The 22,830-nt window shown below is 45.9% G+C and overlaps 3 protein-coding genes across 3 annotated transcripts; 1 reads left to right on the top strand and 2 right to left on the bottom strand.

Annotated features, from left to right (window-relative positions):
* Positions 1 to 3,860: 3,860 nt before the first annotated feature.
* Positions 3,861 to 10,191, bottom strand: tbce (tubulin folding cofactor E). The gene is made up of 17 exons (XM_085355431.1): positions 10,132 to 10,191; positions 9,825 to 9,938; positions 8,866 to 8,950; positions 8,601 to 8,765; positions 8,006 to 8,091; positions 7,768 to 7,867; positions 7,591 to 7,693; positions 7,147 to 7,223; positions 6,951 to 7,043; positions 6,258 to 6,322; positions 6,088 to 6,152; positions 5,429 to 5,581; positions 5,112 to 5,250; positions 4,947 to 5,015; positions 4,803 to 4,862; positions 4,613 to 4,704; positions 3,861 to 4,504 (listed from the first exon to the last, which is right to left on the bottom strand). Exons 2-17 carry the CDS (start codon positions 9,931 to 9,933, stop codon positions 4,409 to 4,411), a joined length of 1,557 nt encoding a protein of 518 aa, XP_085211557.1. The 5' UTR covers positions 9,934 to 9,938; positions 10,132 to 10,191; the 3' UTR covers positions 3,861 to 4,408.
* A 244-nt stretch (positions 10,192 to 10,435) lies between these two features.
* Positions 10,436 to 15,688, top strand: rbm34 (RNA binding motif protein 34). The gene is made up of 11 exons (XM_085355432.1): positions 10,436 to 10,555; positions 11,004 to 11,157; positions 11,453 to 11,583; positions 11,680 to 11,893; positions 12,569 to 12,628; positions 12,713 to 12,756; positions 12,882 to 12,965; positions 13,051 to 13,114; positions 13,195 to 13,237; positions 13,331 to 13,449; positions 15,153 to 15,688. Exons 1-11 carry the CDS (start codon positions 10,533 to 10,535, stop codon positions 15,492 to 15,494), a joined length of 1,278 nt encoding a protein of 425 aa, XP_085211558.1. The 5' UTR covers positions 10,436 to 10,532; the 3' UTR covers positions 15,495 to 15,688.
* A 492-nt stretch (positions 15,689 to 16,180) lies between these two features.
* Positions 16,181 to 19,480, bottom strand: tomm20b (translocase of outer mitochondrial membrane 20b). The gene is made up of 5 exons (XM_085355433.1): positions 19,267 to 19,480; positions 17,540 to 17,586; positions 17,252 to 17,333; positions 16,925 to 17,067; positions 16,181 to 16,768 (listed from the first exon to the last, which is right to left on the bottom strand). The coding sequence occupies exons 1-5, from the start codon at positions 19,388 to 19,390 to the stop codon at positions 16,724 to 16,726; spliced, it is 441 nt and encodes a 146-aa protein (XP_085211559.1). The 5' UTR covers positions 19,391 to 19,480; the 3' UTR covers positions 16,181 to 16,723.
* Between the last annotated feature and the right edge of the window lie 3,350 nt (positions 19,481 to 22,830).

The raw sequence follows: 22,830 nt of genomic DNA on the forward strand, positions 1-22,830 counted from the left end.
ACGATTAAAGAATATTTATCCCTCAGATGTGTCTGTGCTGGGGTTCTCAAAAAGTCCTTAACATTTTAGTGTTATTATTTTTAAGAGAATCTGAACTTATTCTGTTAACATAGTTATATAAAAAAACACCCAGCACGCGGTTTATCCTTCAAGCTCGGGTCCTCTACCAGAGGCCTGGGAGCTTGAGGGTCCTGCGCAGTATCTTAGCTGTTCCCAGGACTGCGCTCTTCTGGACAGAGATCTCCGATGTTGTTCCCGGGATCTGCTGGAGCCACTCGCCTAGCTTGGGAGTCACCGCACCTAGTGCTCCGATTACCACGGGGACCACCGTTACCTTCACCCTCCACATCCTCTCGAGCTCTTCTCTGAGCCCTTGGTATTTCTCCAGCTTCTCGTGTTCCTTCTTCCTGATATTGCTGTCATTCGGAACCGCTACATCGATCACTACGGCCGTCTTCTTCTGTTTGTCTACCACCACTATGTCCGGTTGGTTAGCCACCACCATTTTGTCCGTCTGTATCTGGAAGTCCCACAGGATCTTAGCTCGGTCATTCTCCACCACCCTTGGGGGCATCTCCCATTTTGACCTCGGGACTTCCAGGTTATACTCGGCACAGATGTTCCTGTACACTATGCCGGCCACTTGGTTATGGCGTTCCATGTATGCCTTGCCTGCTAGCATCTTGCACCCTGCTGTTATGTGCTGGATTGTCTCTGGGGCATCTTTACACAGCCTGCACCTGGGGTCTTGCCTGGTGTGATAGACCCCAGCCTCTATGGATCTTGTACTCAGAGCTTGTTCTTGTGCTGCCATGATTAGTGCCTCTGTGCTGTCTTTCAGTCCAGCTTTGTCCAGCCACTGGTAGGATTTCTGGATATCAGCCACCTCCTCTATCTGCCGGTGGTACATACCGTGCAGGGGCCTGTCCTTCCATGATGGTTCCTCGTCTCCCTCCTCTTTCTTGGGTTTCTGCTGCCTGAGGTATTCACTGAGCACTCGGTCAGTTGGGGCCATCTTCCCAATGTATTCTTGGATGTTCCTTGTCTCATCCTGGACCGTGGTGCTGACACTCACCAGTCCCCGGCCCCCTTCCTTCCGCTTAGCGTACAGCCTCAGGGTGCTGGACTTGGGGTGAAACCCTCCATGCATGGTAAGGAGCTTTCTTGTCTTTATGTCAGTGGCTTCTATCTCCTCCTTTGGCCAGCCTATTACCCCAGCAGGGTACCTGATCACGGGCAGGGCGTACGTGTTGATGGCCCGGATCTTGTTCTTACCATTCAGCTGACTCCTCAGGACTTGCCTGACCCTCTGCAGGTACTTGGTGGTTGCAGCTTTTCTAGCGGCCTCTTCATGGTTCCCATTCGCCTGCGGGATCCCCAAGTACTTGTAACTGTCCTCTATGTCTGCAATGTTGCCTTCTGGTAGTTCAATCCCCTCAGTTCTGACTACCTTCCCTCTCTTTGTTACCATCCGGCTACACTTCTCCAGTCCGAACGACATTCCAATGTCATTGCTGCATAGCCTGGTAGTGTGGATCAGTGAATCGATGTCTCGTTCACTCTTGGCATACAGCTTGATGTCATCCATGTACAGGAGGTGGCTGACAACTGCTCCGTTCCGTAGTCGGTATCCGTAGCCAGTCTTGTTAATGATCTCACTGAGGGGTTCAGGCCTATGCAGAACAGCAGTGGGGACAGAGCATCTCCTTGGTAGATCCCGCACTTGATGGTGACTTGTGCTATGGGCTTGGAGTTGGCCTCTAGTGTTGTACGCCACATCCCCATTGAGTTCCTGATGAAGGCTCTTAGGGTCCCATTGATCTTGTACAATTCTAGGCATTCCAGTATCCAGCTGTGGGGCATTGAGTCATAGGCCTTCTTGTAATCAATCCAGGCAGTGCACAGGTTGGTCAGTCTGGTCTTGCAGTCTCGGCTGATTGTTCTGTCTACCAGTAGCTGGTGTTTTGCGCCTCTGGTATTCTTGCCAATTCCTTTCTGTGTCCCACTCATGTATTGACCCATGTGCCTGTTCATCTTAGCCGATATGATGCCTGACAGGAGCTTCCATGTAGTACTGAGGCAGGTTATTGGTCGGTAGTTGGAGGGGACCGGTCCCTTCTTGGGGTCCTTGGGGATCAGGACCGTCCGGCCTTCGGTTAGCCATTCCGGGTGTCTCTCGTTAACTAGCAGCTGGTTCATTTGTGCTATATATATATATATATATATATATATATATATATATATATATATATATATATATATATATATATATATATATATATATATATATATATATATTGTCTATCCTGTAAAATAGTCAGATGTCTATTCATATTAATGTACAGAATTCACCTGCTTGCTGCTACTACTGCACATTCACCCAATGTATGTACTACATATATATATATATATATATATGATGTTCTTCCTCTACACCCCCTCCCCCCCAATTTTTTTGCACATGTCGAGGAGCGTGTCAGGCTACATTTCACTGTGTGTTATACTTGTATAACTATGCATGTGACAAATAAAGAACCTTGAACTTGAACATGTCAACAACCAAACCTTTGGTGTGAACTGAAACACAGAGAGTGTGTGCAGGACTGTTGAATGCTGAAGTTCACAGGTGGAAAGTAGCTGAATATGTCTCTGTGTGTGTGAGACAGAGAAAGGGCAGAACTGGCATCATACGAACAGTAAAATAGTTAGGGCTTTGATAACATGTGGGAGGATCCACTACAGACAGGTGTCAGCTCTGATCATCCAATCAGAGAAGATGAATCTAAAAGTCATCAGCTGACTCCAGCAGCACCCACCCGTCTGCTGAAGATGAATCCAGGGTTTTAGAGGCTGAGTGCTGTCTGTAGGTGAATGTATGTGGAACCAGTAGAAGTGAAGAGTCTCCCCGCTTAGATACATTATACATTTATGCTGAATAAAGTAGAATATTTAAAAAACCTCTAAGTTAGAAATGCCAAAAACACAAGCACATTTTTAGAAAATATAACATTTGTTCATTCATATGCTGATGGCATTCAGATCTATCTTCAGCTGAAGGGAAACAGTGCGGCCTCACTAGAACCCTTACTTCAGTGTCTCGGTGAAGTTACATCCCGGATGGCCTCTAACTTCCTTAACTTCAGTGAGAACAAAACTGAAGTGATCTTTTTGGACCGAGCGGCAATCCCAGCACCTCCCATTTTAACCTGCACAGTCTTGAGCCTTTTATCAAAAATTTGGGGGCTATATTTGACAGCAAGTTCACCTTTGAAAAACAGATTAGCTCAGTCGTACAGCGGTCTTTCCTCAAACTGAGGCTTTTATCCAAGGTGACATCATTTTTATCTTTTAAAAACTTTGAACGGGCGATTGATGCTTTCATTATATCCCAGCTGGACTATTGTAACTCCTTATATGCTGGAGTTAGCCAGACCCAAGGCTGCAGTTGGTCCAGAATGCTGCAGCTCGTCTTCTGACACGTACCAAAAGATGTGAACACATTTCCCCAGTGCTCGCCTCTCTTCATTGGCTTTATGTCCACTTCAGAATTTACTTTAAAATGTTACTGTTGACTTACAAAGCCCTGAATGGACAGGCTCCCGGCTGTTTGTCTGACCCCCCTTAGATCTCTTAGATCAAGTGATCTTTTGCTTTTAGCCGTACCAAGGTCGAGGCTGGTTCACAGAGGCGATCGAGCATTTGCAGTCGTAGCGCCTAAGCTGTGGAATAATTTGCCCCTACACATCAGACAGGCTCCTACTGTCAGTCGTTTTAAATCTTATCTTAAAACACATTTTTATTTACTGGCTTTTAATACAGCATGAGAGTTATTTGTTAATTCATATTTGGTGTTTGCTATCAATAGTATAAGTTACCTTGGTATGTTGTATTCTTGCACAGCGCTTTGGTCGAAGTTCCTGTTGTAATTAAATGTGCTATATAAATAAATAAACTATAAACACGTCCCACAGAGGAGGATGAACGGTGCTGAGAGAGAGCAGAATAAAAACAGAGTCTCAGTGCTGTCAATGTTTAATCAGCATTCACACTAATAACGATCTGCACCATGGTGGTTTATTACCAGCTGACACTGAGCCTGACTGAAACACTCCACTCAGTGTTTTTCCTCTGATTTCTCAGCATCGCTTTGCTGTTTCCATTTACAGACCAGACACTAACACTTCATGGTTCAGTCTGCATCTCTGCCTGTAATGCTCACCTCCTCTGAGGACGATGCAGCGTCAGAGGAACCACAACAAAAATAAAACGTGTCTGCCATGTTTGAAATGAGGCATCAACAAATCCAGTGGCGTGCAGCTGTGCACAGAAGCAGCTCATGTGAGTCTCCATCTCATTTCAACAGGTCTCTCCTCTGTTCCTCCTGTGGGTCTTCAAGACCTGGACTGGGTCAGGACCAGCGCACCAGCACCTGGTCTCCATCCTCTATGGAGTAAAACTGCAGTGTTTTCAGGTCACTGTCGATCTCGAACTCTGTCCCCACCATCTATAAGAGCAAGAACATTTTACTGTCCCACAGTGGCATGTTCAGACTGAACGTGTGTGCTGCTCTCTGTGAAGGCCACGGGGCTCCTGCCTTTACTGAGTGTGCTACCTTGGGGCTGGTGTAGGTGAGCCTCAGATCTGCTGCAGGGACCTTGAGCAGCCTGTACAGCAGGCCCTTCACCTTCTGCACAACCATGGAGGCTACAGTACAGAAACACATGCCACTGTTTATGTGCAGAGCTCCACAGACAGATGAGAGCGCTGATAATCTAATGAGAGTCGAGGCTTTGAGCTCGTACCTGGAAGTTTCTTCTCCAGTGGTTTGCGGTTAGCATCGTCCGGAAACACAAAGGTAATCTCTGATGAAGGAAGGACAATGAAACTGTCTTTGATTCACGTTCATTCGTGGAGCCACTCAGATAGCAGAAAGGGGCGGGACTTACTTAACAGCTGATTTTTCAGGGCAAAAGGCTCCGGCTTCCTCAGCTCGCCTTCCTCAGGAGCACCATACTCTGAGGAACAGGAACATGGAGTTAGTGACTGAGACCATGTCAGTAATAATAAAGCTGGAGCTGTCTCAGGTCATCTGACCCCACAGCCTGACTTACTGCTGATGAGGGCCTGATAACGAGGGTGTTCACAGATGAACTGAGGGCTGGGCTGACTCCGCCCACCCGCCTTTAGCCACTCCTCTCCAAACATCTTGATATAGTCGAGCTCCGCTCCCCTCCTGTCGTCAGCGTGAATCTGAAGGAAAGCCCAGCAGCTTGAGCACAGGACAGCACCGACATGATGCCCAGAACTCATACACAAGAGGCGGGGCTCTGCGGCGCTCTAATCTGTCACACAGCAATCTGAAGACGTGTCAGGACACAGCGTCCGCACGTTTCCAAAGCATCGGCAGAGTCCTCACAATCGAGCTCACCTCGCAGCTGTTCAGCACAACCAGCTGTCCCAGTTTAGCGATCAGCATCTGATTGGCTGTTTTCGGGTTTCCATCCCTGCTCACCAGCTTGTTGCCACGGCAAGAAAGCCGGACCAAACTGGGAAGTTTGGCCAGCTCGTTCACCACAAACCACTAAGTGAGAAAGAGAGAAACACTTCCTTTAAACTGGCGTAGAGTTTATTTTAAATAACGTCCAATCACGAAGCTGGACAGAAGAACAAAAATGACACGACCAAGCCGGCGTAACGTGGAGACAGCCTCAGCACCCACGCTGGATGTAACAGTGACTGCATGAAACACGCAGTCTGGAGCTGCTGCTGTGTGTCACAGTGCAGCCTTCGCCCACAGCACTGCAGTGTTAGACAGCTTCCAGACTGGCTTCACTCCAGTCTACAGAAGTACACTTACACCAGTGTAACAACAGTTACAACAACACAAACAGACACAGTCGCAGCTGTTGACCGTTTCTATGGCAACACGTTTCACTAAACTGAAGCTAAAGTTATTTCTGGCATGTTTGATGTTTGTTAGTTTTGTAACCACAGAACAATGTTGCAGATGTTTGTGTTCCAGTGAAACGTCGGTCACAGTTCTGGTTAACCACCCGCAGCCGTGTGCTGGTGCAGGAACACACTGACCTCAGTGATGCTGTTGTGGTCCAGGTTGAGGTTCTTCAGCGCTGCATACGCGGCTGTGTGAGACCCTGCAGAGCAGAGACTGTCACTGACACGTTTGCAGTCGCACAGAAAGCTGTTCTACACGCACAAAAGGACAACAGATGCTGTTAGGCTGGAAACTGTGTCGTTACCGGGGGCAGCATCTTCAAACTGAATGACAGACAGTCCGGTCTTGGATAAATTCAGCTGCTCCAGCCTGCCACGAGAAACACACCAGACTCACTCCAGCTGCTTTTATTAAACAACAAACAGAAAACTGTGACTATGGTGCAAACGCCGTAAAAATCCCTCCTAAAATCAGATCAAGTACTGGTTTTTGGGGTGTGTGGGATCACCACTTCCACCTAGAGCTGCAGGAGGCGGGGTAAAATCCCTGCTGTGGCCGCTGGGTTGCCTAGCAACACAGCTGTTTCCATATATTTTGACAAGATGCTGCTCTAACATGAGCTAGAGCTAGCTAGCTAAATATACAGAGGACTGCAGTTCAACAGAAGGGCTGAGGATGGCAGTCTAGAAACAGAGCAGCCGGACAGGGTTCACAGCTGAGCGCAGCACACATGTACAGACATGACCCAACTCAGTGAGAGAACCTGAAACATTTTCTATGATATTTAAATGTTACAGAAAATAAATGGCATGTTTCCCACTCGTGCTGCTGCAGGACGGAGCAGTCCTCACACGCAGTCAGAGAAACGCACGCATGCTGCTCAGCATCAGGTTAACTGACAGTGGAGCTGCAAACGTGTCTGCATGGATGAACTCACACTGGACACAAGCACGTGCAGCACGTTACATCGACGCGTGGCTGACACTTTGTACTGTACCTGGGCAGAGCAGATAAACTGAGCACGCTGTCCTGCACCAAAGGATTACTGGACAAGCTCAGACTCTTCAGCGACTGCAGCAGTCCCTCAGGCCTGTAAACAGACACAGCACAGCTGGTTTCAGGCAGCTTTGAGTGAAAACACACACATCTAAAGGCAGGGCACACAGAAGATGATGATGATGATAAAGTGTTACCTCTGCAGCTCTGTGATGCTGTTTTCTTCCACACACAGGTCCTCCAGCTGTGGCCACATGGGAGCGCATTCCAGAATCTGAGAGGAAAGCAAGATCAGAGGCGGAAAAGAGATTTCATTTAAACAGAAGCAGTTCATCATCTCAAGACCCAACACTGTCCATGATGAGAACGGACGACCCACGAGAATCTGGCCTCAGCAGGGAGGAAGAACTCCCTTTGAAGAGGAAGAGACTCGAGCCAGAAGCAGGTTCAGCGGGAAGAGGAGAAGAAACATGACAGAAAGAAAATGACTGAACGCAGCAATGTGAGTGGTAGAGAACAGAAAAAGAGGGAACGCTTTAAATTCTCCTTTCTTTAGACTTTAAGTTAGTTTGATGTTTGATGTGAATGTTACCCCGGAGCTGAAACACAAAAGTAAATATAAGTGCCACAGCGCTGCGTACCTGTGGCCAGGTGAGCTGGCAGCCGTTGAGCACGACGACTTTGAGGGCTGAGAAAGCGTGGCGTAGAGCCGAGGGGTCAGGGGGCAAACGGAGTCTGTTGTAACTGAAGACAGAAACACAACACAATGTTGAGTGGAAGGAAAGCGAGGCCAAACAAAGCGTCCCACACACCCACACCTGAGCTGCAGTCCTTCCAGTCTGTCCAGCTGCTGGCTGATGGTGGCCACATCCTCCCAGCACGACATCAGAGTCCCAGTCAGGTCCAGCCACTCCACATCTGATCAGCATGGTTAAGGTGTCGCATCCACACTGCTCGCAATCACAACCTGACAGACTCTGAGAAATGGGAACGCTTTGTGAAGCTCACACATCCTGAGTGCCAGTAAAGCATCCAGCACCGTCTGTAGAAGGATACTGGGAGTTGTGGTCCTGATTTCCCCATCAGCACCAGACCAGCTCACGTCAGAGCGGCTCAGCAGCACTGAGGGAAGGCTCTCAAAACTGCACACACACAGACACACAATACAAAGTGTGCAGGTTTATAACAGGAGTGAAAACTGTGAACACAAAGGCTGTGACTGTTTCTGAGTGGACACACATGTAACTGATGTCTTGGATCTGACTGTGGGAACAGCTCACAGACTGTGACGAAACACATCCTGAGACACAGACCAAACGAACCCCAGAGGCTGGATTCACACAGTAATGACTCGGTGCTGCTGTTCATCTCAGGCTGTGTTTACTTAGTTATGAGACCTGATGATTTTATGATGTCTGACTATATAAAACCTTAGACGTGTGAGCTGTGTCTCAGGTGACTTTCATCTTCCTCCTCGCTTCATCAGCACTGACTCTGCAGCTCAGCTGATCGTCATAACACATGCATTACTGCAGGTGGATGCTACCAACAACGACCAGGCGACAGAACTGAAGCTGATAACATCCTTATGATATTTTGCTCTAATAGCACAGCTGTGTGACGCTCTTCTCCTGACCACACAGCATCGTACCCACGCTCCTTGATGTTCCCCCACTTGAGCTTCTTCTTGGAGATGGAGATCTCCTCACTCAGCACCTCCTCTGAGTCGATCTTGTACTCCTGTCGCACGGCGGTCAGATAGTCCACTCCAAAGCTCACCTTTGCCGGACGGACGAAGGAGCCTCCTGTGGGGTGTCTGAGAACAAAGGGAACGTATCAGGACATTTTCACAGAAGACTTTATAAAGTAATTATCTCACAGGAGGCGTGCAGGCAAAGCACGCTTGAGCACTTTACCTGCACGTGAAATACTGCACTCCCTCGTGGCTGCCGTCATGTTTGCCTCTGTCGGGGTTGTCCCACTCCACACCCAGCCACAGACCTACAAACCACAAAACAAACACACAGCTATACTAATGGCAATGCAGTGATGCAAGCATGTGGTTAAATCTGCTTCATCGGTGTGATTTCATCCGTGTACTCGGACTGGACATGTATCGAGAGAGGGGGACAGGAAAAAGCCCCGCCCCCTCCCAGCTTTCCTCCCTCTCTGCGTCCAGTCTGTTGGCTTTGAAATGACACAGGCTTTGTCTCGGTACACTGTTGCTAAAAGTCAATCATATTTATTCTTAATCAAAATATAAGTTTGATCAATATGTTAAATGACAAATGTGAGGCAGCTGGGCCCTATGACCCCTATGAGCAAGCACTTGGCGACATTTGGAAGAAAAACTCCCTTTTAACAGGAAGAAACCTCCGACACAACCAGGCTGTAATCTGCTGCAACTGGTGGTGGTGAAGAAAAGACTATTGGAGACAGACCTACAGTGATATAATCGTGTAATAATTACTAACGATTAACTGGAGGAGTGACCTGATAACATGGGAATCCCCGGCAGCCTACGTCTATCGCAGCATAACTAAGGGAGGATTCAGGGTCACCTGGTCCAGCCCTAACTATATGCTTTAGCAAAAAGGAAAGTTTGAAGCCTAATCTTGAAAGTAGAGATAGTGTCTGTCTCCTGAATCCAAACTGGAAGCTGGTTCCACAGAAGAGGGGCCTGAAAACTGAAGGCTCTGCCTCCCATTCTACTTTTAAATACTCTAGGAACAACAATAGGCCTGCAGTCAGTATGATGCTCGTAGCAAACATTTCATGATCAAAGTCTTTCTGTCATACTGACTGGCTCTATGTGTTCGCGGTTTATGATGTTCATCCATGCGTGATGAGGTAAGAGGTACAACCCGGGTCCTACCTGCTGTGGGGGGTACAGGTCCAAAGTAGCGCACTGTGGCCCGCTCCCCGCCGCAGGACACCCGCTTACCCACCGCATCCACCGGCACCTCCGCCTCGTCTACTCCCATGGAAGCTACGAAGAAAAAAACTAGAGCCACTCTGTAGTTCTTCTCCAACAGGAAGCAGCTTACGCTACATTTAAGTGTAATAAGTAAATACTGCACATTTCCGGTATGTCACTGTTTGGATAGCTTATTGTGTCTTTCTGAAAAATTAGAAACATGTAATGTTTGAAAAATGCAAACTTAATGTAAAATCATACACACCTTTGATCGCGTTTGCTGCGGAACAGTCACTCAGCCTGCCCCCACCAAAACATCCTGCAGCTGCGTCACCGGATGGGACCTATTTCAACGTCGCACCGGTTTCCCACAAACCTTTTTCTAAAAGGAAGTTATACCACGAAGGAAATATACTCACTGACACGTTACGTGTGTCTGGTCCTTTCCTATAAATCACCCCAGTTTAGTTATACGGTACCAAATCAGCCTAAAGCTAGAAAAAGCATAGGAACCTTTGTGGGGCTTTGCCGTGTTCCTATGGGGAATATTTCGAAGTAGGACAGCGGTCCACTCGGATAGAAAACGTGTGGATGTGTTGTAAGGTTTACTGGAGTTTAGGCCATTCAGTAAACATTTATTCCAGATAAAAAAGAAGAGGGGAAGCCATGAAGAAGAAAGCCCACAACAGGTTTGTTTACACACACTTTAATAACACGAGTGAAAATATCACGACGATTAGTGAGATAACGTTCAGAACTCAGACTTGAGCCTTCGATCTGGGGGGACCGGTGCTCCCAAAGAAACAAAGCCAGCATCAGCAGTAGACCCCCGCAGGGTCCAGGTTTTTCACTCGGTTGTTTGTCTGCTGGAGGAGCCATGAGCTCCAACTGAGCAGGAACCCAGATCCACTCCAGAAGTTCGGCGATGGACTTCTGTGTCCTGGATTCTTTGGATTTCTCCGAATCCAACAGTTACAAAGGGCAGCGTAGGAGGGTCTCTGTAGCTGAAGGAGTGACCCAAGACTTCCCTGCTTCTTTGTGTACAGATATGAACGAGCACACAGCTGTGCCAGCTCAACTAAATATGGCACAAAAAGCGTTATCGCCTGTTAACTTCAGTGTTTCTGTCCTCTGCAGAGAGGTGTCGCCAGGACAACAGTCAGCTGACTACACAGTGGGTCAGGTGTCAGGAAGCTTATTCCAGAAGAACTCTGCAGCCTCTGGATCCCTGTCGGCTTTATTCAGCACAGCAGCAGCATCCACAGCGCTGCTGTTCAAGCCTGCGCCTCTGGTGAGCGCAGCACACAACCAGCCCGTCTGTGACTGCGTGTTTGACCACCAGTCGAAACCAAATCTGTAAAAACCAAGAAAATCTGTCTTCTTCTATTGTGTGTCATGACTTATTTATTGTAAGGTGTCTTTAAGACACGCAGAGGTGCATTAACCTTCGCTGAGCTTGATGAAGTGTTTTTCTTTATTAGAGTTTGTGCGTTTTATTTTCAAACTTTTAGTGAGCGCCTCTAATGCTAATGGATTATTTAAGAGGGAGGAAATGACTGAAGTGTCTTTTTGTGTTATGATGGCAGCCGGTTCAAAAAAGCACAGAAACCAAAGAGCAGAAGCAGAAAAGCCCACAGGTCAAAGGTCAGCCACGCCAGGAGAAGAAGCAGCAGCCAGCTAAGGAGAAATCAGCAGCCAATCAGGAGCTGGAAAAAAGGTGAGTGTTAATTTCTTTTTCCCCAGTTTTTTCTTGATTCAAGTCTCTTCTCAAACCCGTTTGTTTGAAGTGTTCATTTGAATTTGCTGGTTTCAGAGAGAGTGGTTTACAAAAGGCAGATGAGGATGAGGACGGGCCAGAAAAACCCAACAGGAAGAGGAAGAGACAAACCTCCGAGTCGGGCAGAGAGAACGACACAGAGTACTGGGTGATGAAGAGACAGAGGCTGAAGGCCAGCAAGGCGCAGGAGACCTTGAAGAAGAAAAGGACTGTGTTTGTCGGCAACCTTCCCATCAGCTGCACCAAGAAGGTTTATTTAGTTTCTTTGTTTTACCCACCTGTATCCATAGTGACCGCCTGACTGTATCTGACACTAGCAGTCTGCATCCATAAACTACATGGACGTAACATGCAGTGTAGTTTAGTGTTGAGGTGCAGACTAACACAGTACTGGAGTTTCTCTTTAGTGTCAGTTTCCCTGCGTGTTAGCTTCAGCAGCCAGGCGCCACTCCTTCCTCTGTGAGCCACCTCGCTGTTTCTCCTTATGTGGAGAATGGAGAAGACGAGACACAGCCGTGTTTGTTTTAAATGACCCTCATTCAGTCACGTAGGCGCAGTAACAGGAGCAAATATGGTCATGAGTCAGATGGCACTTTAGATGCACTGAGACGCTGTACACAGTCAGTATTGAGCCTCAACGGTCTGACCTCAGACTGAGGCTTGTGGATGAAGCTGTGGGACGATAACAAGGAGAAACTGGCTAAGCTGAGGCAGCCGGTCTGATCTGCAACCTCTGGAAACGCTTGTTGGACGTTTTAGCTTCTAGCAGGTGTTTGTGACAGAGTGAAAACACAACTGTACTGTGGCTCTTTCCAAGATCTTTCAGGAGACGTGCAAATTGCTTGTTGTGCAATAATTGCAGTATTTATAGGACAATAATAATGTGGAAGTTCAAAGACTGGCAACCTTTTTTGTTCCTTCTCAGACCCTGCGGAGCCTCTTCAGGGATAAAGGATCCATCGAATCTATTCGCTTTCGCTCTGTGGTAAAAACACCTCTGAAAGAAAGAGAGAGTCGCCAGGTTGCTGCAGCTTCTCGTCTTCAGTAACATTGTGTTTCATTCCAACAGGTCAGAGAGGACCCCTCCATGTCTCGTAAAGTAGCTGCTATCAAGTGAGTTTCTAAAAGTTGTTTATTTTTTAATCCTGAGCTTTCACTAGGTTCCACCAACAAACTAATAGTATGGTTTCAGTTGACTCCTTTCCATTTGTACCAAACAGCTTCTTTTCACTTCGCAGGCGCAAAGTCCACCCAAAGAAGCAGAGCATCAATGCCTACGTAGTGTTTAAAGATGAAGATGGCATCACCAAAGCTTTGGAGAGGTCAGACGCTCCTCCTGAAACCTGCTAATGCTGTAAGACCCAAACATACACGTGCTGATAGAGCTCTGTCTGTCTGCCCTCACAGGAATGGCATGGAGATAGAGAAAGACTTTCACATCCGAGTGGACAGAGTGGCCGACAGCTCATCTGTGAGTCAGCAGACGTCCCAGAATGCTCTGCTGTATCTGTCTCCTGGGAGTTAAACTGAAATCCTGTTGTTCTCTTTCAGCACGACCACAAGCGTTCTGTTTTCGTGGGGAATCTCTCATTTGGTGAGTTCGTCTGTAGAGTTCCAGACAGTGGTAAAGGTGTAGTTGTCCATGAGTGAGTAGTTTGAAGCTCAAGCCAACCTGCTGTGTCTGCAGACATCAACGAGCTGACTTTTCGAAGGCATTTCGAAGAGTGTGGGACAGTGGAGGCGGTGCGACTGGTGCGAGACAAGAACTCGGGCTTGGGGAAAGGATTTGGTTACGTCCTGTTTGAGGTACAAGAGCTCGGAGACGATCGTGGTTCTGGAGTAACAAATAATAATATTGGATTGCATTTAGAGCTGGGCGATAGAACGATAACGATATGTATCGCGATATAACTTTTTCTCGATAGAAAAATTAAACTATCGCGATAGACCTCGCCGCTCTTGTCCTCTTAAAAAAAAACCAAAACAAAACAAAAAAAACCAGCCAATCCAAATTAAGTAGCGCAGAGCCGAACCAATCACAGCCGCAGCGTCACGTCACGTGACTTGTTACGTACAGCACAAGTGCCAAGCCGCCGTACCGCCCGGGTAATGGAGGAAATGAGTGTGCCGACTAGAAAAATCAACCGAGCGTGACCGAAGAGAAAACAGATGATGGTTCCAACGCCGGAGAGATTGTCGAACGGAAGAGCCATAGAAGCTCCGTAGTGTGAAGGTATTTTGGCTATTTCAAGTCTGACAAAAAACAGAGTAGCGTGCACTGTAAATTGTGCCGAAAGCAAGTCTGGAAATACAATAAACTGGTGCATGCGCTACGTCCACACGTACCCGGGTATTTTTGAAAACGCAGATTTTTCTATGCGTTTGCACCTTTCGTCCACACGTAAACGGCGTTTTTGGTCACTGAAAACGAAGATTTTTAAAAACTCCGGCCAGGGTGGAGATTTTTGAAAACTCAGTTTTTGCGTTTACGTGTGGACGAGAAAAACGGAGAAAACGCAGCATCAAAGGTGTGTGCATTTTGTGACGTCACACTGTGCGCCACGTTATTGTTTCGGTGAAATGAATTTCTACAATACTGTTAATTCTACTCTCTGCAGTGTTTAAATGCTTACATATACACACAGTTACTGTCCCTCCACACAGACGACTCGGTTCTGCTTCTATGCCCCAGCTTTGTTTACTTTTTCCCACCGAGGCTTCTAGACTTCTGATTGGCCAACATTTCTGCACGGTTTTTCCTTCCCACTGTCATATTGTTGGGGTTTCTCTTGCATTGCTCTACTAATTGGTGCCTTATGTTGTGTTTAGTTTCGGGGGTGTCACTGCATGAGCTTATTAGCAGCTGCCGTAAACTTCCACACCAGCAGTCAGGAAATATTAAATCAAATGGCGCTCTTTGATTTATGCTCCTGAACGGTGTATATGACAGATGGTGGCCGTATCACCTACACCAGCGGTCTCCAACCTTTTTCGCGCCACGGACCGGTTTATGCCCGACAATATTTCCACAGACCGGCCTTTAAGGTGTCGCGGATAAATACAACAAAATAAAACCAGTACCGGTACCGAAAAAAATAAGATTTATTCATAACACACGTGAAAAGACCCAGGAAAACCGAGTAAACGATAAAAACGATAACAAAATAACGCTGAAAACCAATAAAAACCCTGAAAACCAGACATTTCACACCTGAGCCTCAACTCTCGCGGCCCGGTACCAAACGACTCACGGACCGGTACCGGTCCGAGGCCCGGGGGTTGGGGACCGCTGACCTATACTGTGTACTCATACTTTGGGAACTTTAAGGTCTAAAAGCACAGAATTAGAATAAATTAGAATCCACAATAGACTGTGTGCCATTGATGGGCGTAGCCAGTGTGACATCAGCCAGTGGTTTTTCCATTCTACAGTTTTTAAGCGTCAGTATTGGTGCTTTGGTCAAAGTAGGCCATGTGTTTCTACACTTCATTTTGTCTTCCTTGTGCAGAGTACCGATTCTGTGCAGCTGGCGTTGAAACTGGACGGCTCAAAGCTGGAGGGCAGATCCATCCGGGTGAAGAGGTCACTGAAGAAGGAGAAGCAGAAGAGTAACGGTGATGGCAAAGCAACAACAAGGAAGACCGGCAAGACTCTGAAGACGGGTTCTGGACGGGAGAGGGCGGCTGGTCGAGGAGCTTTCAAGTCCCCAAGGAAGGTGATGGGAAACCAGCGCAAGTTGAGCAGAAGCTCCGCTTCTTTCAAAGGAGAGATGGCAGATCCAGACAAAAAGACTAAAAAGAAAGCACTGAAGAAAAAGAGAGTGAAGCCAGAAAAGTCTGTTCATATTTAAACTGAGGACAGAAAAAGCATGTGGTCGCTGTGATCAGAGTCGTTTGGAAGAGCAGCAGGTTCAGAGCCCGACTCCAACACAGCTGACATCCAGGCAGCTAAACGAGAACTTCCTCTGCCCAGCATAAAGTCACAGGTCCTTCCCACAGGGCTGTGTTGGACTTGATCTGTAACCGTTTCACTTATTTGGTTAAAATACGTCATTTCTTTTATTCTGTGTCTGAATTTATTGTCACTGTTTTCTTTCTTCCTTGCAAATCACCAGCAAAACCTCTAAATCGGGTTATTATTGAAAGCAAATGATCCACACTAATAATTTTTGAAGGCAGATGAGTCAGTGAAGTTTAGATGCTGTCGTGACCTCTGACCTCTGTCACAGAGCCCGGTGGCGTCCTCTCTCCAAAAGAAAGCAGAGACATTTCTCACCACCAGTGTGTTGGTTGCTGTGCAGCATCGTTCTCTCGTGTCACTGTTGCTAACGTGCCACAGTTCATAGCAGCCTCCTGCTCTCCTCCCTGTACCTCCACCAGCCTGTAGATGAGGACCATTAGAACAGAGTAGCTGCACCTCCAGCACTCAGGGCGCTTTGGCACAGAGGTTCAGCTGCTCGGTTTAATAAAGACCTCAAACTGTTCTGAGGCGCAGTGCCAGGGTGACCAGGACTGAACACTCAACACAGCTGCGGTTTGTTCAGATGGTTTATTCTTGCTAAAGAGGGCCGTCCTCTTCAAACAGAACAAAACATATCGTCACTCTAAAAAGCGTTTCCAAGTCTAGAATGGAAAGACAGACGAGACGTAACAAAACAATAAATACTCATCCGAGCACATTCTGGTTTATACTACTGACGTTGTCATGGAGACGGCAGGTACAACCACATCAGGCAGCGTAAACCTTGTACATAATCCTGTCAGATGTGTGTTGCACCACCTTGGAGGAAGGAGCGGATTCATCTTTGAATCCAGCCCAGTTGGTTATTACATACATGAGGATTTGGGAGCGGGGACAGGCCGGATTGCATTTCTCTACATTTTTTTGTGGCCTCATGATTTAGATATCCTAATACCCCAAAACGGGTAATACAAGTTCAAAAAGAAAACCTTTCAATGGACAAAGGAAGAGAAACTGAACCCCTTTAGGGAGGCTGGATGGGGTGAAAGTGACAGGAGGCCGAGGTGTGGGCAGGTCGTGTTGAACAAACGGGGAGCAGGGGTGGCTTCTTCTGGGCTCTCATTCTATATCATCCTCACTCAGACTCTGTGCGCTCACGATACGCTGCAAGACAGGAAACAAAGGTCCTCGGCTTTATGGTTTGACGTGTGCATGACTGATGAACACTTTAGAGATGATTCAAAGACTCCAGAGTTAAAACTGCTCGACTCCATGTCCTGCATGCTGTCATAATAACTGATCCTAGAGCAATTCACAAACCTGGCTGATACTGGGCAGCTTGGTGAGCAGCATCTGGAAGACGGGTGGAGGCAGAGTCTGCTGCAGCACCTGTAGTAGCTGCTGAGGCTGACCACACACAGCGATGGCGTTGGTCAGGTGATCCACACCTTTCTCGTAGTCTCCTGTAGTCAAAGCAAAAGGAAACAAAAGCTTATAAGCTCCACATGCAGGCGTCTGTACCCATACTGGGTGTCCCAACAGCAGGGAAGGAGCCATTTTAGCGCCGCAGCAAGGTCACCACTGGCTGTACTGCAGTAAACCGTTTGACCAGTTCAGTGGTACGAGTTTCAATAAAGAGTAAATTACCCTGAGCCAGCAGCTCCTCTCCCAACTGGATTTCCTCCAGGAAGAACTTCTGCACGGCTTCAGCATCCTTCAGATCTGGAAGCTGCACAACAGTCACAGTAAGCAGTCACAGCTGATTTCTGTCACGTTTGTGTGAAGTAGCTTGCAGTTGTACAGCAGAGTCAGTATCAGTGCTTTGGTTTGAAGTTGTCCTTTAATGTGGTGGGTGTCAGCTTTAATACAGAAACACGGTCAGCTCCGTGCACGCGTGTGCACATGTAAAGGTGCAGGCGTGTAGAGACTGCTCACCTTTGCCAGGCCTGCCCTCTCTTTGGCAGCCTTCTGCTTTCTTCTCCCTGTGACAAGAACAGGACAAACTGCTCATGTTGCTCCAGCCCTCAAAACATGTCCATCTTGGTTTTAACAAGAAAGTAGTCTTAGACAGTAGCTGCTACACTCACAAAGTTACGAGTATAAGACAGACACAGAAATAGGCTTAAAGCTAAACTAGCTCCAAGTTCAGCTTCTGCTCCCTCAAATCAACTATTTACTGGAAATTTAGGCCTGATTTTTGTAGGCCAGTGATTATTTGTCACCTTGTCGTCCAGCTGACCATGTTCAGGTGACTGGTAACAATTACAAACTGCCTGCAATACAAAAACTGGAATGTGTTTATTTCTGTTTATACACAGTTTGCTGCTTCGGTCGTATTCCCTGAAGCAAATTTAACAAACTCCAATTTCAAACTTTTAGTGTCCCCCAGAACACCTGAGTGCACCATGGCAACGGGTAAATAAACAGTAAAGCCTTGATTATAACCCAGAGGACTGAGGAATATGAATGTGTGCCAGCGTGGGTCATATTTCTCTCAAAAACCACGCAGGACAGAGTTATTTTAATCAGCTTGGTCCACTGTGTCGTTACCATAGACAGAATATGATGCTCACACAAGTCAGGCAGCATTACTGTGGATAGAGTCAGAGTTACAAAGCTACAAATACACAATACAGATCTTTTTCTGCGCATGTTACCAATCTGTGGTGTAACTGCCGTCTCTCTTCTGCGCTTGTGTGAGAACACAAAATGGCAAACATACAAGCTGGGTCGTTGTTTGTAAGAAACTCTATGAACGAGCAAACATCAGTGTCAGTCAGCTGGTCCAGGAGCAGCAGAGGAGTCGGAAAGAAACTCAGAGCTGTGGTTTTGCTCACAGAGTCTGTTACCATGTACGTGAAAACCTGGAGCTTCCTCATGTTTGGATTAACTAACTGGAACAAGGCCCAATCTTCCTGGAATAACACGATAATCTCCAGCAGGCTGGAAGCCCAGCTAACAAGACATCATGCTAAATATGTTTGTTGTGTAATTACTTGAAATGGAAATAGCTTTGTGAATGAGTGTGTGCTGCAGGTCACATCACAGGATAGTAAAGCCTTTCTCTCACAGTGTTTGGAGTTTTGCTGGCAGGACAAATCTGGATGAGCACCTGGACGTATATAAATACTACCTGGTAATGTGGCCTTGGAGACAACTGAGGTTCTCTGAATCCAGCCTCCATAAGCTGCCCAGCGGCTCAAGTTTGAGGTAGCACACTTTAGACCGGCACTGGTATATTCAGTATATTTATGTGTGTACAGCCATATAAAAGCCTTTTATTTTGTGCCTCGAAATAGGGTTAGGCAACACCAAAATAATGGTTTGTTTTGAAGCACAGCCACTAATCGTATGCTCCCCTTTACAAATCATGTCACCAGTTATTTCTACAGATCCTTTTAGAGGATGGAAGAGCTCAGGATCCAGGGAGGGCGCAAAGAATGTGATTACTGTCACATCGTGGCTTGTCAGCTACAAACCCACCTAACGATGTGAGAACATGAATGAAGTCCCAGCTATGCTTTGCTTAATTTACTGAATTGATTGTAGCGCTCCTCCACAGCCTCTGGACAAGCTAACTGGACCGAACGAAACCGCCCGGTGTCCGAACCAGCGAACCCGGCGAAGGTGAGAAAAAGAGCAGCGAGGAGGTCAACACTCACGTTCTCGTAGCCTGTTCTTGAAGTTCGGGTCATTCCGTCGTTTCCTGTCGAAATAAATACAGTAACCGACAAACAGAGCTCCGCATACACCCGCCGCTATGGCACTCGTCCTTCCGCCCATCATAACTCGAAAGACCCGCTCGGCTTTTGGAGGATTTCGGGCTAATCTGGATTTTTTACCTCCGGTTGTCGTTTTCTGTCAGGCGGCTGATGGAGCGGCTCAAGGAAGGAAGGAAGGACCGTAAGGACCCCACCTTTGACAGCTAGTAACCGCCTGAAAACGCCTGACTGAAAATGAGACAAACGAGCCATTTTCTCAGGCAGTTTGCCTGTAAATGATCAAAAGGTTGTAGTCAAGTGAAAATAAAAGTCTGTTCCAAATATGTGTGGTTTACACAGATTATCAGGTACATATGATAAAACAGCGAATTTGAGAATATAACGGCAGTTTCAGCTACATTATATTTTGTGTTAGTTTCTTTGTAAATATGATACACCTCTGTTATCATTTGGTTTTATGTTGAAGAGCTCATTTCTAAAACCTGCACAACGTTTTTTTCTGGTCCTCGTTAAAGAGTACACGCCAACTGGTTTATTTATTTGTTCTTTTTTTTTTTTTTAGAAAGTTTGTTTTCAAAATAAATGAGCGCCAGTGACGTCATCCTAAGCCACATAAACCTGTGTTTAGTTTTCGTTGATGTTTTTTTATTAATTGTACAAACTAACAATTACAGCGCATATCTTACAAGTCAAAAAGATGTGTACAAGTACAGGTGGTTAAGAACAAAGCAGCCATCGAACAAAGAACAAAAGAACAGTATAGGTCAGAGATAACATAAAGCAACACACAAGTACATTAAGTGACCTTACATATAAAAGTAAAAAAGTTAAAAACAAAAAAACAAAAGTACGCACACACAGTCTAGCTACATCAGTTGAAAAGCTGCATCAAAAATTACCTTTATTTAAGTTACACTTGTCTAATGAAGCCTTCGGTTGTTCAGTCTGACGTCACTAGCCGTGTCTGGGTCTAAACTCCGCTGCAGGTCCATATATCAAACGATCACTATGGCATTACTGAGAGTTGAAAAACTGTCTAAAGTCTTTCATCTTTAATAAAATGATCAGCGTTCTGCTCTACCAGGTGTAACAATTGAGTTTAACATCCAGGCATCCATGAAAACGGAATTTATGACATTTAACGGAGTTAGAAGTTAGCAGGGAGTTAGCTCGCTAGCTTCTATCTAAATACAATATAGCATGTCCTGACTGCGGGGTTTTGGAAACAAATTCAAACGTACAGCTCTGCTATCACTTCCAGCATAAATGAAGACAGAAAACTAAACAGCAGTGACGTTTGTAGGGTTACTGAAGTTGGGCTAGCTGGTATATAATGATGTGCTACGTGACCGCTAGCGACACAGCTATGTTAGCATAATATAAACAAGCTAACTTTTTTTCCACTCGATAAAAGTTACCGTGAGTGTTCTCGGTGGTCAGGAACAAATGTAATTGCATGGCAGGATGCTGTAAAAGGACCAAACTTCAGCCAGGAGAACAACTGAGATAATCCATCCACAATACGAGGTTAGTCATTCATATACTGCTGCATGGGCTGGGCTGTAGTTACATCGTAAGGTTTTAAAAACTGAGCTTAAATAAATGATTAGCGGTAATAAAAGCCGAGGGAGGTCAACAGTGGTCGCTGACTGTTTTAGGAGCTTTTTGAGATCAAATAGAAGAAAATACATAACATTAAATATGTTAACAACACAAAAGCCATATTAAACGCAGACTACTTTAGACCCGGAAGTAGGATTCGTCGCGTCATCACTGAACAACCGGATAGGAGGACTACGTGGCGACTGTGGCTCAGGGGGTTGGGAAGCGTATCTGTAACCGGAAGGTCGCTGGTTCGATCCCCGGGCTCTCTGTCCTGGTCGTTGTGTCCTTGGGCAAGACACTTTACCCTACTGGTGTTGGCCAGAGGGGCCAATGGCGTGATATGGCAGCCTCGCTTCTGTCAGGTTGTGGCTACAACCGTAGCTGCCTCCACCAGTGTATGAATGTGAGAGTGAATGAATAGTGGTATTGTAAAGCGCTTTGGGTGCCTTGAAAAGCGCTATATAAATCCAATCCATTATTATTATTACTACATTATTAAATACCAGAAAAAATCGGAATAATTTTCAAGAAGCGACATTTGTGAATGAAAAATTTTGCAACTATAAATAAGTTGTTAATCCCAAATTCTATTTTTTTTTATTTTCTGTTTGTAGGCCAAATATAATTTCTTGAAAGGTTAGAGAAGGGCAGTATTTTTAGAGGTTAACCAGTACTGAAAATCATCCCCAAAAGATCTGGAACTTTCACATGAATAAAAAAGGTGCTCTGTAGTCTCAATATCAGTATTGCAAAAAGTGCATGCGTTCGTATCTATATTGAATTTCTTGTGAAGATAGTCATTGGATGGATATATGGCATTTAAGATTTTAAAGTGATTTTCTTTTGCTTTAGGTGGAATTGGAAAAGAAAGATACTCAGTCAAAAACCTCGAGTTATAATCTTTAAACAAATATTTTCTTTTTAATTGAGAAGGAAAAAGTTGTTTGGTTAGAATTGTCCTTAAAAATGTATTATTGCATGCCTTTCCTTTAAATTCACGAATTATAGAGGAAGAACATGTTAAACTGGCTTTAGCCATCGGAATCATTGCAGGGGGAATGGCTTTCACAACTTTAATGAATTTACTTTGAGTATGAAGCTAAAATTTTATGGCACTCGTTATAAAAGTGTCACAGTTGTGGCTCATTTTGACCCAGCATTTTCAGTTTCTTGTATTTTGGTATTTTTCTGTACAAAACCGTGACAAAAAGCTAACAAAAGCCGGTACTGAAACACACCAACCTAATTACAGCAAACAAAATATCACGTAAGGAAATGTAGGAAAAGATTTTAGGGAACCAAGTTACATAACACTGGTGTGACCATCAGTCTTTGATTCTTCTAAACCAGGGGTGGGCAACTCCAGGCCTCGAGGGCCGGTGTCCTGCAGGTTTTAGATGTGTCCTTGAGCCAACACAGCTGATTCAAATGGCTAATTTACCTCCTCAACATTTCCTGAACTCCAGAGACTTGGTAACGAACTAATCGTGTGCTTCATGTGTGCTGACCAGTGTTGGTCAAGTTACTTGAAAAAAGTAATCAGTAACTAATTACTGATTATTTGCCCAAAAAAGTAATCCCGTTACTAAATAAAATATTTTTTGTGTTTACACTCAGTCTTTCAAATTTCAAGTAAAACACAGCAGAAAATAAATAAAGTCAAAGACTCAGCGGTCCTGTTGCTCTATTTTCACCTGTAAAGCAGGAGTGAGGCAGGCGGAGGTTTACCCTGGTGCAGGTGTGCCGCGGTCAGTGGAAGAATCCGTGAGTTTCTCTGTGAGTTTCCCATTACGTCGTAGCTACTCGGAGCTTGCTTGGAAGTTTAGGGGTTTTTTTTTCGCTGTAAAAAGAAGTTTTCTTCCCACGCACAGCGGACACTAATGTTTTTGTCACTTTTTA

Source organism: Diplotaxodon limnothrissa, linkage group LG6 (genome assembly GCF_057381915.1).
Source record: "Diplotaxodon limnothrissa isolate DT_005_m linkage group LG6, D_limnothrissa_male_GT1.1, whole genome shotgun sequence".
Taxonomy (NCBI): Eukaryota; Metazoa; Chordata; class Actinopteri; order Cichliformes; family Cichlidae; genus Diplotaxodon; species Diplotaxodon limnothrissa.

Bases quoted from the DNA above. Each gene is read 5' to 3' on its own strand.
- rbm34 (XM_085355432.1), top strand. From the start codon at position 10,533: ATGAAGAAGAAAGCCCACAACAG. The intron at 12,757-12,881 runs GTGAGTTTCTAA...TTCACTTCGCAG, and splicing joins CGTAAAGTAGCTGCTATCAA to GCGCAAAGTCCACCCAAAGA. The intron at 13,238-13,330 runs GTGAGTTCGTCT...CTGTGTCTGCAG, and splicing joins CGTGGGGAATCTCTCATTTG to ACATCAACGAGCTGACTTTT.
- tbce (XM_085355431.1), bottom strand. From the start codon at position 9,933: ATGGGAGTAGACGAGGCGGAGGTGCCGGTGGATGCGGTGGGTAAGCGG. The intron at 8,092-8,600 runs GTACGATGCTGT...GTGTGTGTGCAG, and splicing joins GGGAACATCAAGGAGCGTGG to TTTTGAGAGCCTTCCCTCAG. The intron at 7,694-7,767 runs GTGTGGGTGTGT...TTCTGTCTTCAG, and splicing joins CTGGAAGGACTGCAGCTCAG to TTACAACAGACTCCGTTTGC.
- tomm20b (XM_085355433.1), bottom strand. From the start codon at position 19,390: ATGATGGGCGGAAGGACGAGTGCCATAGCGGCGGGTGTATGCGGAGCT. The intron at 17,334-17,539 runs GTGAGCAGTCTC...ACTGTTGTGCAG, and splicing joins AGAGGGCAGGCCTGGCAAAG to CTTCCAGATCTGAAGGATGC. The intron at 17,068-17,251 runs GTAATTTACTCT...CTTTGACTACAG, and splicing joins AGAGGAGCTGCTGGCTCAGG to GAGACTACGAGAAAGGTGTG.